This window comes from Bombus terrestris, chromosome 1 (genome assembly GCF_910591885.1).
Source record: "Bombus terrestris chromosome 1, iyBomTerr1.2, whole genome shotgun sequence".
Classification (NCBI taxonomy): domain Eukaryota; kingdom Metazoa; phylum Arthropoda; class Insecta; order Hymenoptera; family Apidae; genus Bombus; species Bombus terrestris.
In genome coordinates, this window is record NC_063269.1 from 2,961,664 (window position 1) to 2,977,949 (window position 16,286).

The 16,286-nt window shown below is 42.3% G+C and overlaps 2 protein-coding genes across 6 annotated transcripts in view; one reads left to right on the forward strand and one right to left on the reverse strand.

The window, feature by feature from the left end:
* The first annotated feature begins 1,058 nt into the window (after positions 1-1,058).
* LOC100649162 (ankyrin repeat domain-containing protein 16) lies at positions 1,059-2,393 on the forward strand. The gene is made up of 3 exons (XM_003392947.4): positions 1,059-1,637; positions 1,717-1,980; positions 2,093-2,393. Exons 1-3 carry the CDS (start codon positions 1,331-1,333, stop codon positions 2,338-2,340), a joined length of 819 nt encoding a protein of 272 aa, XP_003392995.2. The 5' UTR covers positions 1,059-1,330; the 3' UTR covers positions 2,341-2,393.
* A 1,337-nt stretch (positions 2,394-3,730) lies between these two features.
* LOC100649283 (latrophilin Cirl) overlaps positions 3,731-16,286 on the reverse strand; it is a 362,909-nt gene continuing 350,353 nt past the window's right edge. For 4 of the 5 annotated variants that reach the window (XM_012320795.3, XM_048408351.1, XM_012320804.3 and 1 more), the window contains 2 exons: positions 10,222-10,419; positions 3,731-8,816 (listed from right to left, as the gene is read on the reverse strand). In XM_012320795.3, the coding sequence (XP_012176185.2) occupies positions 8,019-8,816; positions 10,222-10,419 (996 nt within the window). In that variant the 3' untranslated portion in view covers positions 3,731-8,018. The remainder of the gene's footprint in view (positions 8,817-10,221; positions 10,420-16,286) is intronic. The other variant, XM_048408358.1, reaches the window with a different exon arrangement.

Consider the following 16,286-nt stretch of genomic DNA (forward strand, 5'->3'; position numbering starts at 1 on the left):
CTACGGACTACAGATATATATATTTGAAGCTTGTATTTATTTTTCTATCCACTTCCTTATGAAGTAAAAAAGATTTAATCTTTTATCGAAGCGAGCATCTCTTACGCATCCAATTTCATTATGACATTATAATTGCGAGATTCTTATGATTCACGGCGATGATAGGTTTCGCACGATTAATTTTACTTTCAAAGCGGCACTACACTCGGTTGGTTTAGCGTTGCTACAATGTTTACAATTTCTATTTTCGTGTTACGTAAATACATCGGAACAAACAGCTTTATCTGTCAGTGTAATTTTTCTTAAAAATATCTATAAAAAAGGGAAAAGAACAATATGCAAGTATAAAGTAAAAACATACATTTTTAATCACTATATAAGTAACGCAGATGTAATATACGCTTTTAATAGCTAAAATTTCAGGTATGCGCACGGTTGTTTGAAGTTAAAAGTATTTGCAAATACGTAAAACCTTTTCGCGCCATTGAATCTATTTGTACCGATTATAGGTAGCGCTATTTCTAATTCCCTCGTTTGGTAATCTATACGCAATAGGTAATATTGTAAAGGACATTAAAATGCTAAAAAAACCCAGAGAACTTCATCGAGGCTTAAGATAAAAAGATATATTAGCTGATGTATCTATTCTATATTTTGCCAGTGTTTATATATTTTTGTGTACGGCACCTTTTTATATACTTTTTTATTACAAATATCGGTCGATATCATCGAAGCGATCTCCGACTATAACTCTACGTTCTATGGGTAAGGTAGAATCGGTAAAGCGACTTGTTTCATTGGCAAGACTGCGATTTTACGTTCGCCATTTTGTTAACTGTCGATATTTTTTGACGCGTGAGATTTTATTCATCTTAACTTTTATTGTCTTAAGTGCTTTTTATTAAAAGTTTGGAACTTCGGTGTAAATAAACTTCTACAATTCGCGATTATAGGATTTTTTTGTTTATAGTTTTATAAGTTCTCTTCTATTCTCTCAGTTCATAAGATCTTCCCAAGAAGAGAAATTTTTAATTTGATCTTCGAATGAGCGAATACATTAGTTTAATATCGAATATGGCCACAAGGTGGCGGACGTTATTATGAGTTTGTGCTTGCTTGATATCTATTCTATATCTTGTCAAGGTTTATGTATTTTTGTGGTTCTTTGTTAATTTGTTAACCTTAATCATTTGAAACATTTCTATAACGTGTGTTCAAACGTACAGTTTCTTAAATATTTTTCATCAAACACTCTCATCTTTGTGAACAAGTACATTTTACCATTTCTATTCGATGTATACTCCGTTTGTTTGGCAATAAAACTTTATATATGAAGGATCCTAACCTATCACGAAACTTCCTGCACGCATGTCAGAATGGAGACTTATCAAGAGTGGAAACTCTCGTATCGAAGCACGACATTCAAGATTGGACACACTTCAGACACACGACTTCCGGTGACACTGCGTTACATCTTGCCACCCGCGAGGGTCATTTGAATATCGTTCGATACCTATGCGAGAATTTCAAGAAACCAGACTTTAGAGTAAACGTCGCCAGTAGAGATATGAAAAGACCGCTGCATGAAGCGGCGCAGTTTGCTCGTAGCGATATACTCAAATATTTAATTGAAAAAGGTATTTATCTTTTATTTGTGGCGCTAATTTTATTTTATAATTATAAATATATCATTCGCAATGTTATTCTCGTTTGAAGGTGCAGATGTAGATGCCTTAAAACGCGCTGATTGGACACCGCTCATGCTGGCGTGTACAAAAACCGGAAGTGATGCCTATAAATGCATCGTAGCGCTTTTAGAGGCAAAAGCAAATCCGCTTTTGCGAAATAAAGATGGATGGACGTCGTTGCATCTAGTTTGTCGATCTGGCGATGAAAATGCTTTTGATTTGTTAGTAAATAAATTTGTTGAACGCATCGATGATCGAAGCAATAATGGTCGTAGTGTTATGCACATTGCTGGTAAGAATTGCTCTACAAAATATTTTTATATTATCAATGATATACAAATGGCGTAATGCATAATTAGTGTAAATATTTATAACTATGTATTATGAACCTGTTAAATGTACAGCATTTCACGGTCATGAGGGTTTAGTCAATCGTCTTATGGCTCTTAATACGAAACTTTTGAACGCGCGTGATTCCTCGGGATCTACTCCTCTTCACGAAGCAGTTAAAGGAGGTCACCTATCCGTTGCAAAACGATTAATTGATTTGGGAGCTGACGTGGAAGCTAAAGACAACGCTAGTCAGACTATTTTACATATAGCAGCTGTAATTGGAAATACAGAAGCTATTAAAGCCATTTTGAAAAAGTAATTTCAGTAGGAGATTTTTTAAAATAGACAGAAACGAGACAAATTTTATTCAGAGATTGGTACACATTTATTTATCCTTTTTTTCCTGTATCAGACAGTCTTAAAGAAGCATACAAAAATGAAGAAACGGAGGCTCTTAGTAGATCGGAGATACCTAGATTTTACATTCTTCTTGTTCGTTTGTGTTCTTCTTTTTCTTCTTCTTCCTCTTCTTCTGCTTGTTGTTCGGTGTTCCTCTTCCTTTTCATTTGTCAGCGTGCGCAGGCAGGCGATGATTCACAGGAAATCTACGCGCTTAATTACGTGCTAAAACCGTGTCCGCATACTTCTTTCTCTTTCTTTAATTACGTTCGTTAAATATCACTTACAAAGAGAGAACATAAATGGTAAAGATCACAGAATTTTCGCGAATCCTATGTGAACATGAATCGTGCGTCGGTTTGTCCAAAAATTCTGTAATACGACCGATACTGCTTCGTGCCTTTGGGTAAAACGGTTCAGAAAAAAGCCGATTCGAAAAATATTCCGACGCTTTGAGAGGATGGCTGCGGGTGGGGAAGGGATATTTTTGAGATGATCGGTGGAGTGTGCACATGTGGATGCATGTATATGTGGGCGTAGTGCGTTTCTATCTCCGCGGATTGACTTTCTGCGATTGCTTCGAATTTTCTTTCTCTGGCCGTCCCGATACAATTTTTTTTCATTTTCTCTTTCCTTTCTTTCTTTTTTCTTTGCACGCAAAACGAAAGCTTAGCCGCTAAATATCTCGAGGGACGACTCGATCGTGGTTCGTTTGGAAACTCGTTTACGCGATGCTGCTGCAAACAAGAGAACAAGGACGAAAAGTAAAGAGAGACAGCACACACGATTTGAAAGGAACATCTCGAGATTGGACAGTACGGACAGGTGTATTCGATCAGAGAAAAGATCAGCTTTGCGCCTATTTTGTCGCGTGAAAAGAGGAGAAGGATGGAGAACAAGGGCGAGGGGTTTGAGAAAGGAGGGGAAGGGAAGAGGATATTTATATTTATAAAACGGCTAAGGATAAAACATGCACTGTATATCTGTCCATCTGATTAACTGCTTGCACATTTTCATTCTTAATCATTCCCCTTCTTTTCTCCAATCTTTTTTCCCCTCTCTTCCGCTTTTGTCTAACGTTCGTGTTCTTGGTTTGTTCCTTTCTCCTGACTTTCCATTCGTTCAAGTAACAGTAACCTAACGCACGGGACGAGTGCTTGAATTCATATTATTTTTTCTTTTTACATTCCCTCCTTCTCTCATCGAACCTACATATTTATCGTCCTTTCTTCTCTCTTTTTTTTGTTTGTTCTTTTATTCATTTGTCGTTTACTTCTCTTTAGTGGAGTTCGTTTATAAATATCCAAAGATTACTTGGGCTCTCATTTAATATTGTTTTTTTTGTTTGTTTTACTTCCTCGCTTAATTTATTTACACATTAACTAATTACGCTTGGGACTTAAGTTAAATCGCGTCACGCGTCCGCCATCACGATAATAGTCACTGTAATATTCACTACTTACTAATAACTTGTCTTATCTAAATGTTATTCTTTTCTGTTTTCACATCGATCGTCTCGGTCGCCTCCTTCTTGTTCTCTCTCTCTCTCTCTCTCCCTTTCGTTCTTTGCCTCTTTCTCTCATTTCCTCATGCACACATAACTCTCTCTCTCTCTCTTTTCCATTTACATTACAACGTGTTCAACATGTACAAAGCCCTATTTACATTATGTACACCTCATTTCGAGAATTTCCCAATGATAATGCTTGTATCTCTCTCATTCTCCTCTTTCGCACGCAACAATCTCTTAAACCAGTGCGTCTTCTTTCCTTTCTGTGGCCGCCGGTTACGCCGTTGTCGATGCTTAGAAAATAAAGAAAAAAAAAAAAGGAATAAAGGAAAGACAAATAAAAAAGAAGGAAAAAGAAGACAGACGGAAAATGACGTAAATTCGTAAATCGATTGCCTATTCACCAGGCACGTTTGCGCTCGAAGTTGTTCCCGTCTACTTGGCTCGTACACCTTTTATCCCCTTATCTCTTTCAATTACGATAAGTCGAACGGATGGAATGTAGCTGCGTTTACGATTATATCCGATAATAGTCGTTCCGTGGGCAAGACCTTTCGCTTGTACAAAAATTCATAGAACTAAGCCCCGCCGCGTCGTGGACAGAGCGTTGGAGGACGTTCGCGAGACGCGACGACACAATCGTCGAGGGATACAAAAACCTTTCGTCCCTTTAATTCGCTTTGGAATCACGGGATTTAACAATCGTGTTTCGAAAAATGTAACATGCGCTTCCGTGATTCGCGTTCACCGGAGCGCGCGTCGAGAAATAAAATCTTAACGAGTTAAAACGTACAACGTCGTCGCGCACCGTAGCGTACCGTAAAATTTGTTAAAGTTTAAGAGCAATCGCACGGGAGTTTTAGACGTGAAACAACGCGAGTCCAATCTTCATTTCCGATATCGTTCAAGCCTGTCCGCGTATCTCGATTCCGATTCGATACAGTTTGATTTTTGCAATACTCGGTGCGTTGCTCTGTAATTGAGAGAAAATGATATATCGCGGTCGATTGTTGCATATCGTGACGACGAAGGAATGTAAAAGTGGAACGAAAAAATGTCGAAGAAAGCGTGTGAAATTATCGACGCTGGGATACACGGTTCCGATGGTTGTTGTTGAACGGCGACGATTCGATACGCGACGACCGAGAAACGCGCGTACAGAGTTCACGTATTTATTCACTACGGGCAAGAAACGAGACGGCAGAATTTTCATGGCGTTAGAAATTATATACACATACTCGATGGGGTTACACATTTTCGTTCTACCTTTAACATCGTGGACAAAAACGGTTTTCAGATGCTTGACTGTCGTCTCAAGCTACGCTTGTGCCAAGGGTCTTCTAAACAGGAAAAACCAAGATAACCGCGAACGGGTTTTTTCACGATGCCAGAGTGAGCAATTACGTTTCGTAGAAATCGGAGGAAACGTTCGTAACGCTTAATATAGCTACGCTGGTACCCTTAAAACGCTGTTTATCGCTATTTTAATAATTCGCCTATAGATTTATTCGTCTTAACGTACGATTTGCCGGAGAGAAGGATCACGGCCGGCCCGGCTGAGCAGAGAAATAAATTAAAGAAAAAGGAAACGACGAAACGCTGTTCAACCGAGAGAAAGACTATATTGAATTCACTGTGTTCGCGTGCGCCCTTTCTCGTTTAGGCAAATTTAAACTTTGATCAATTTAAACATAATTTAGCAGATTTCCGTTCGCGTACAACCGTAATAACACAATTAAAAAACAAAAGCTTGGTAAAAGAAGAACCTTGTCTCGTCAATTAGTCAATCCAACATATCTTTCTCCAGTCAGAAACGGAGAAATCAGATGAGGCAGTCGGATGTTCCGGGAAACGAACATCGAGCCATTGGTGACGTGTTTCAGAGCTCGACGTTCGTTCGTCTAATATATACGCTTACGCTCGTCGACGATGGATCTTCTTTGCAAGCAGAAAATGTCGTCGATCGATTCGACCACCGAACGACGGCGATTCGTTCGATCTATCTCGCTTTGATACGATCATCCTCGATCCGTAATTATGTCCGAACGATAGCGCGTCACCGATCGTCGATCTCGACACGACCGCTAATTACACATTAGATAACACTCACGGATGATAAAAAATAAATAGCGCGCGGGTTCCCTTAGTTACATATTAGATTACGCGGTTACGACATATACCTTTTTGTTCTTTAAAAAATAGTAAAAAACAGTGACTAAGTTTTTTTCGCTTTTTCCACGTCGCTCGGAAAATCGCTTTGTATCACTATATATATATATATATTTATATTTATATATATATACATATATATATATATATGTACCTGTTTCGTACAACTCTCACCCACCTTCTCTTTCTCTCTCTCCTCGTATTTTCTATATATATGTATATATATAAATATAATATCGTTACTGTATACATACATATACATTTATATATATATAATTTTTTTTTATTTATAAAAATAACATTCTGGGACTAAAACGTAACGTTCCAAAGCAATATACATCGAGGAGCTGGCTGGGACGACCGATAAAGGTACTTTTAACCGCTGACTCTACTTTTCCCCGGGAGGAAATTTCATGTTTTCAATCATCGAAACTCGTTCGAAATGGACACGCGCGCCCCTATTTTCTCCGGAACTCGAAGATTCTTTTTCCTTCTATCTCGCGAAGATACTGTCTGCATCTTTTGACAGATCGTGTCGCACGGAATTTTTCACGAAAGCAGTCTTAAGACTTTAGAAGTAACTCTACGATGCGACTAATGTAACGCGATAATGATTAATCGAAGTAAGCGTTGATCGATTATTAAGTAACTTTAGTTTTCTTCTACGTTCCGTGGCGAGGTCGGTTATCGATCAGCGCACCTGCGATATGTCGCTGCTCTCCGGTTCGATGAAAGCGGAGACGTTTGCAAGGAAACACGGGCTTCAGATTCCTTTATCGAGTCGTCGCCGATTTCCTTCGGGGATTCAAATCGAATTCTCGTCGGTTCGACACTCGTTAACGAACGATTTTCACGCCCTCGCGGCCAAACCTTTCCCCATTCGATCTCGATATGTCTGTTATTTTTTCATATTATCCAGAAATCACTTTCGTTAACGAGCAAAGCCAGCATCGACGAAACGATCGAGGAGAAAATCTTCTCTCGATTTCTCAACGCGTACGAGAACAGGCTTCGAGGATACAATCGACAACGAACGAGAACATCGTCCTGAAGAACGCAAGGAAATTAATTCGCTCTGATATCGTTACACTTACTTACGAGCATATATACGATAACTTCTCGTTCGAGTCGTTTACAACCCGCACGTGTACCTCGAAACCTCGAGCTCTGTAAGCGTTCTCCTAGCAAAATCTTAGCAATCTAAGAGGACTCGTCACGTTTTATCGTTTTCCGTACGACATCGTATTTTCCACTCTGTCAGTGAGCCAATCCCAAAAAGCCGAGCACAGCTTCGACGGTACAACGACGATCGATTAACTTCAACAAGAGGTCCATATCGAATAATTCACGCTATCGTACACAGATCTTCGACGTTTCGTCACACATTCGCACGGTTCTAGTTCTGGAGACGACAGACACGTCCGTTTCGCGTGGACTTCCGCCATTGGTTGCACGCAATTCCCGAGTAAACGGATATGGAAACACAACAAAGGAGGTTCGGGGCCATCTTCATAGATCGGCCCGCTTATGGCTATAGAACGCGGCAATCATCGGGCTCCAGGTCGATCAGTCGCGTTCATGTTTGAGCTAGAGACGCGTTGTCATCGTTCGCAACTCGTTCATCCGGTCGAACGTAGCTCGAGACGCGTCGGTTTGTTCCGGAGTGATGATTTTCTTCAGTGAGGAACCACCATACGCGTCGCGTTAAACAGAAGATCGCCATCGTCGTAGTCATCGACGATATCTCTAACTTTCGCTTGTCGAGGACGCGACCCTATAACATTCACGAACTACGCGTTGCTTCGATCGTTCCTTCGTCGATGGCCACGAGACGCGGCGTCTCGACAACAAGGAGCGCATCCATCGTCCTCGTGCAGGAAGACGAAGAGGACGACAGGATCCTGCCAATGGAGAGCGTTCTAACACTCGCTGTAGGAAGGCGGTGGCATTCCGCGCCCGGTATACATGTCCGTTTGCGGCTGCAGATGACAGACGACCGTGTGTCCATCTAGAACCGCGACTGTTCTCGTGTGATCTGGCTGAGGCGGTATACCGTAACTGGCCGGAAGTCGAGGCAGCTCGCCACGTTCGTACCATGCTTGCTGCTTTCGTAGCTTCTCCCAGCAAGTGTTCAGGGTCCTCTCGAACGCAGGACTATATTCTGACGCGTCACAATGGATATTTCCTCCGCCGCCACGGTCCGTCAACGTTTGCCCGTAATGCATCAGATTTCTATCGGTGGCCGGCGAGTATGGGATCAGCGGTCTGTGATCACCGTAACTTCTCGACGATTGTCTGCTCATGTCGCTTTGCCTTCTGCCGTCCTCGTCGGACATGTCCGACACTTGAATCTCACCGCCCCCGCCGCCACCACCGCGCTCGATCTCTTCGTAAACTGGTTCGTCCTCGTTCGTCAAATCCCGCGGAAGATGTACGTGTTGACCGTGATGGGCGTGCAGCTGATGATGAGCTGGCCCGTTACTACGACCGTCCATGATCTCCGTGTATTTATGTTTGTACGGTATCGCAGTCCTTCGGCCACCACCGCCGCCTCCGGTAGTCCTATTGCCGCTCATCTCGTTGTTCTCGTTCATTCCTCTCGCGCCGCGGTTTCGTCCGGAGTGTCCCAGGGTCAGGGTATTGTGTGTCCTAGGCGAGTCTTCCTGCTCGGAGCCACCATGGCCGGAGTCACGGGAATACGATTTAAAAGAAATGTTCTGCGGGAGAGACAGATACGTTTAAGTAACCGCAGGTTGATGATGGTTCGAGGGATTTGATGAAATTTGATGGTCTGATAAATAACACAAAGTAACTTGGCGTGTAACTTGATATGTACGAGGAAGGGGGTTGTGAGTGCGTGAACGATGATCTTCGGTATTTCTGGAGCGGCTTTTTAAGTTGAATTTAGAATTAGACAACCGAGAAATTCTTTAGAGAAAGATCTCGCAAGAGAAAAGAGAGAATCAAGTAAATCGAATCAAGACGATTTTAATTTTGTAATATTACCTACGTTTAAATTAGTAATTAGAATGCCTCTTGAAGAACTTTGTTCATTTTATATTTACTAGCTGATTAATTATAGATTCCTTTTCTTTTTCTTCTTTCCATATCTGCGACTATTTGATAATAATTTGATATTCATCATAAACCTATAAGCTTCCTTTTTAGAAAGCTCTTCAATTATTAATTTAACTCGCAGAAATGCAAAGATCTCGTTCGCACGACACCTACGAATTATAAATAGGGAAGGGTCAATGAGCCTCATCGAGGATCCACCTCGATGACCTCGGGAACGTTTTACAAAATTCACGAGCTCGCATGCATGGTCGAAGGAACGAGCGAGAAGATCCGTTACGTGCTGTATGATGATATGTACAAAGGCTATGATCATAAGGGCACGTTCATAGTATCATTCTGTCACTACTGAACGAAAACGTAAAACACACACAACGAGCTACGCGCCCCGTACGAAAATAAACACGTTCATCTTTGACAAAACTGAATATGGTCTTGTGTTTTTCAGTGTACCTGTATACATTCTCCAGGATCATCGTCGAATTCGAAACCAGGCGAATATTTTCTTTCAAGGACCATATACTTTAAACGAGGAAAGACGCCATCGTCTCTCAATTTTCTTGTATTTTTCTCGAATTTTCTTTCGTTGATCAACTTGGAGGTTTCGAAAACGAAATGATCGCGATGACACAGAGAACGAAAAGGGAGGAAAAAGAGGGGAACGCAAGCTTTCGTCCGACGAATATGTTCCACCGGAAACGGGTTTCCCCACACCTCCATGCGGTTTCGAAGCGTCGGGTCTGGTCGAACCACGAGGTGTCCTCTAAGTGTGCAAAATGTGTTTCTAGGTGCTTGTCAAGTAAGGATCGAAGAAACGTAACGAAAAAGAATGGAAAAGACGTGTTAAAAAACTAAAAACATAAAAAGAGAATGAACGTAAAAAGAAAAATAAAAACCATGGCACACCATGCAGTCAATTAGAGAAACAATGGCGGAAGAACATAGTGAGAGAAAGGAAAAAGTTCGATCAAAACAATACACGACACGAGCGAGCGAGCGAGCGAGCGAGTGAGCGAGCCTTTTTCTTAGCTGCGGTGAGTTAGTTACCTTCCACATGAGGTTTTTGTTAAGGTGGCCCCAAGTGGCGGTGGCAGATTTGGGGATATTGGGAGCTGAGGGTAAGAAGGCGTGACGGGCGTATGGCAGGGTGGCCACGATGTGAGCCTCTGTTGGAGAGGATTCACGTGGCACTGTAACTGCCGGCTGCCTATCGACAATCGCCCAGCTTCGACCGGACGCCAAGTACTGGAAAAATCGAACCATTCGCCGTTCCCTCTTAACCCTTCGTTTACTGATACGCAAGGGGATGATCGAGTGTTGTGTCCTTTTTCATGAATCAGCGTATATGTGTGAATCGTTTAGGGCATGTCGTTTGAAATATTCTTATGGGGCCGTGTGTTTACGATGATTTGATGTAGTATTTGGACGATTGTTATCCATCGTCAATTACGCAATTCGGGAGTCATATTGTAATTGGAAATTACGTCGGGTCGAGGTTGTTATGTCCATGTAGTATAATACACGGGGGTATAGTACTCTCGGTCCACGATACTGGAAAGATTAAGTGATTAATATCGAGGACATATCTGACACGATGAATAACAGTGAAATACGATATTAAGAGAATATTAAATCGTCGAATAAAAGAGCGTAATTAATTTTAAATAATCGATTATAAAAGTATCGCAGTTTACCAGTAAACAAAGGGTTGCTCGAATGTCACGAAACCTTAGACAAACCACCCTGCTCCTCCATTCCTCGCATCCTTCTCCGTATAATCTAGACAAAATTCCACACGTTCTCCGTCACCGGGAACTTTCTTCTTTCTCAAGAGTTCCCTTCGAAACTAATTAACCCAGCAACACGAGGTTGTTCGTGACAAATACGGGCCGGTGCGATCGTTCTCGTCGCCAGGCGGACGGATTAGTCGGATTTCGTGTGACACGGTTTAAAAAGGGCCTCCGACCCATCGGAAGCGACGCGCACACGGAAGATACGGACGGGGTAAATCCGACGATATCTGACGGAGTTGCGATACTGGCCGGAAGTGTGGCGGATTTAACTCGTACACGGGCAAATCTACGGCGTAACGGACTGAGATACGCGATGTCAGCACGCACACCCCGACCTCGTGCGTGTTTAACTTGGGACGATACGCGACCACACCTGTTTTCCGGCCGTGCGTGAACGACGATGAACCACCGACTTTCGATCGAGATTTTTTCCGCTTTCGATGAAACGTCGAAACAAAGACGAGTGACGGATTTTCGAAATTTATCGCTTTTCTCGTCCTTTATGTTTAACCGAGAAGAATCTTGTTTTTATTGCGTTTCTCGAATATCCTGAAGATCTTCCAATGAATTTTCTGTTCTTTTAACAAGTTAAGGTAATCGTGGTCTGGGCTTACCCAACAGATTTTTAGCTTTTATTACGTTTTACGGATAGTTTCGGATAGCTCTAGATGATTTTTGAATCCGTCGAGACACTTTTCCATTTTTAAGCAATATCGAGTTACAGTAATAATCGAGATTAGTAAATGCACGAACAATTATCGAAAAATCATTTGATTTTTAAGTGTTTTTACGTTGGAAAGGTTCTAGATTATCGATTCGTTGGTATTGCCTTGAAGCGAGAAGGCAACACGGTGGAGCAAGGTGAGATGCGACAGAAATCGTGGCGCGGGGAGAACGAGTCTTCTTTGTTTTCTTACTGTCTGTAATGAGGTAACGTCGGGAACCGGCTCCTCGTTTGCGCGGCTGACGTGCAACCGTGCCGAGACTGGGCCGTCTGTATCAGAGAGGAAATAGCGTAATACCGATCATCGTGATGGCGTTTCACCGACCCATCGAATAAAATTACCATCGTGCAACTTGTAAAACCGGCTTTGATCAAACCGTTCTCGTTCTAATGGGAACGCACCACTTTTCCACGTTCGCTCGGCTAATTATGGATTTTCGCGTTCTCGTGCTTTGCAGTTAAAGAACGTGAAGCGTCTCCGAGTTGTTGGAGCGCGAGCTGGATCGTTAGAGGCTTCGATGATCCGTATTACCCTATCCTTGCCTCTCGTCGCGCGAATGTGCACCTGGTGTTAATTAGCGAAAACGCACAGAGCAAGGGGAGAGAAAAAAAAATAGGAAAAAAAAAGACGATGTGTCTGTTTATCCATGTGTGTATGTCTGCGTATGTGTGTGAGTGTGTCTGCGTGTATGCAGAGAGCAAAAGTAGTCGAGAATAGTGTGCGAGTGTGTATGTGTGTACGTTGCGAAGGAGGTGTGAGAGAGATGTGAATCGGATCGGTTCGACGAGTTCTTTTCTCGCCTTTACGGTTTTCTTCAGTCTTCGCGGTCATGTAACCGATCGTGTGATAGCTGAGTAGTCTAAAGAGCGTCTCGACGCGTGTTAACACGTACGTTTGTCCGACTGTGAACCGAACCGAGGCCGTTGATCGAAAGGCGCAGAAATATGTATTTTCGAAAGGAAACGAAGAGAAGAGTAAATTCGAGCGCTTTTCGATCGAACGATCGCTTGACAGCAAGCGGCTTAAAGATATTTTTGGACTGCGTGGACAGAATTCGACGAACGAGGAGGATACACAGGATAAGATAAGATCTATAGCTATGGCATAGATTGCAAAAGAGTTTTTTATACGTATTTCGATAAGTACGTGTATTAATCGTATTCTGTCCACGCGGCCGGCTAAAAACAATATTCGCTCGTACATTACGAATCTTTCTGAACGTATACTTCCTTCATGTTCTACGGAAATTCGTTTAAACTTCTTTAATGATAGTATTACCGGTGGGCTCACGCATCAGTGCCTCCAGAGTAAAAAGGAGTCGATAAGCGACAAACAGGTTTGCGAGGAAGCCATGGCTGATTTGCTAGAGCAGATGCTATTCAATGGAATGTGGGACCTGTCTTTTTAACCTTGCAATGGAAACTGCCAACATTTTCCTTATACTTTACATTTTACATATAGGAAATATAGAAGCGCGTTCAACGGTATCTTGTTAAAATTTCAACTGCATATAAAAAATGCAAATTTTGTTAACTCTATATGTATACATAGAAGGGAAATGATTAAATCTTTGAATTTTTACACTCTGCGTTCATGAATATAAATAATATTGAACATTTTAGCTAACATAGCAATATTAAAGTCTCTATCTACAACCATGCACATTGTTGGCGTTAATTCAGCATGGATACCGACGCGCCTCGTTTTAGGGTGATAAAACATTGAGCAGACAAAGAATGGGCGCAGGCTGAAAGTGTTGCAAATAGCAGTCGGTCGTCAAAGGCGCAGCTGCGAAACCGATTGTATAAATCATCGATGTTACAGATTCGTTATGTTTCTCGTGCGTGTACCGGTCCGTAGCGAACAGTTTCATTAACGTTCCGGAAACATCATCTGAAATAAATGGCGAGCCGTACAACGTCGGCTCGCTTCCACGTGCGTTGCAATAAGAGTAGGTCTCGATCTGGCGAGACGTGGGAACAAAAGGAAGGGCATAGGGTACAAAGTAGCCAGCAACCGCGTTACACCAAACCCAGAGCCAGATAAGAAGCACGAAAATCACCATTGTTAGTAGGAGGTCTTGCAAATAGTACGTTCGCGTGTTTACAGGTGTGCAAAAGTCGAGCGAGAGAGCGTGCCATGTACTTTTCGCCTGGTGCTCGAAGACCAATGCTATGCTTACCGCGACGAGAATTTTCTCTCGTTTCGTTCTTTCTCGTTTTTGTCGCTTGTCGGAATCGACACCGTTTTCTTTCCTTTTTTCCCCTTTCCACTCAGGGTTGAAACAAGAACCGATATCGTGAATATCGATACAGAGAGAGATAGAGAGAGATAGAGAGAGAGAAAGAGAGGGGGGTGGGGGTGGGGGACAATACGAATACAAATTTATCGAGAATCGTGATATTACGAAACACGGTTTTTATTTCTTTGGTTTCTCGGGTTTCGCTGTACGTTTGAATTGAAAGCACGAATTTTTTAATATCTGCCGCGCGCGTTCGAGCTCAACGTTGACAATTATACAACTACAAAAAAAAAGGCACATCGTGCAACCGTACGAGTGTCGTTTGTTTTTACGAAAACCACGAGGCACGTGCGTTACGAGCCGTTCTAAAATTCGGTGAATTTACACCGGCGCGTCAATGACAAATTCATGAACAAACGTAGCGGATAAAAAAGGAAACAAGCAACGTGAAAAGGCAAAAAAAAAAAAAAAAAGAAAAAGAAGAGAAAGGTGACAACGGTGTGCAATTATATAATCGTAATAGCAAATGTCGTTTATCATTTTTAGTCTATTTGTGTCTAGTAATTTCTACTAAATCCGATAAATTCACCCGACAATTGGCAATAAATTTTTACGGAGAACATAACAGCGGCGGGATCGCGCATATTATAGCTCGCTGTGTGGTTATCGTTTCATCTACAACCGAGTATCGTTGTTTTATCATACAAATCTACGGCATGACCACGTTCAATCATGTCACATATCTCTATATCTCCCTCTCTCTCTCTCTCCCTCTCTTTTTCTCTTTTACTGTTCCTCCAAAGCAACCCCTGAATATCATTCTTCGCATGCTCTCTTCTCTCCCTATTCCCTACTCTAACTCCCTGAATATATACATCTGCCTGTCTCTCTCATTCTCTTTTTTCTCTCTAAATTTTCTTCACAGCGAGCGCGATAGAGCCGAAAGAGTCGAACGGTTCACGGTTAAATGCCGTTTTAGCTCATCCCGTTCCAGAACCAGCTTTTCGAGGCGGACGAAGAGACTCTCGGTGACGTTAAAAAAGTGTTTCTGGCACGCGTCGCTTTTGAGCGGAACGCGCGGCCATTCGAAACGAATCTCCCTCGACTAGGAGGGTCGAGGACACCCACTTCACAATTTATCCTGCAACAGACTTGGGGTAACACATTAAAAAAAAAAAAAGAAAAAAGAACACGAAGAAGGAGAAGAAGAGAGACGACAAAAGGAAGGTAGCTGGAGGGCGCTATTTCGAAGATGATACGACGATGCGGTTGCATTAGCATACACGAGCGAACAGAGTCGAGGGTGGTAGACATGTTGTTGGTTAAACGTTTAACTAGTTTCGAAAGCCCTCCATTTCCTATGATACTGTCTTTAAATACTAATCACAGAGGAAATCTGTTGCCTTTGTAAAGCGTACCTTCGTAAATCTTCACGAAGTCATTAGGAAGTGATAATTGTTAAAAAAGAGACTACCGTTTTGGATGAATAAGAGATTTATATCGAGAGAAGAAGAGGGTGCACGGCATACAGCCAACGATTGCGAAAGTCTCGTGATCGTTTGGTGGAACGGTGACAGTGGGTGCATCGTTAAATTGAAGAGGAAGGTCCGGCCTTCAAAGGGTCACGTAGTAGCGGTCGTTAGAACCGCAACGGAAACCATTCTTCTTAATCGCGTGGATGATCGTGCAGCGAACAAGAAAACACGAGTGCTTGGTTGGTGTCGCGGTCGGTCGTCGTCGACGGACGAAAGAATTCGCCCGATAAAGGTGCAAGAACCTTCGTGTAGTTATCAACTCGAAAAGCTGGCTGGCGTTCATGTAACGAGCGACAGAATGGCGTAGAGGGAGTGTGTTATTAATTCCAGTACTATTAATTATACTTGCGTTACTGGCAGAAAGCGATAGTCGAAAGTAAAGAATAACAAGAAGAAAAAAATAATGACGGAGTAATAGATGGTGAATAAAGAAGAACAGATGAGAATCAGTTATCGAGTCAAAGACAAATAGAGCTAGTTAGAAAGAAAAAGAGAGAGAGAGAGTGACCTATTTTTGTTCGTTCTCCTCCTTCAAAAAATATTCCCTCTTTCGATCGTATGTTTTCACATTTTCTGCGGCGCGACAGACATACAGTTGTCAAAAACTGTTCGAACAACCGTTACGAAGAAAGAAATTGGTTTTTTTTTTCTCGGTTTGGTGTAGAAGCGGCTATCGGATACCTTGCTGAGCGGGATGCCTATTGTGGTTGCTAGGTGCCATCATGTGCATCTGGTGTGCCCCGACCGGCGACCTCAGCGACAAATTGTTCAGGTTCACGTTTATCGAAAGATTCGTATTGTTACAGGCGGCGGTCAG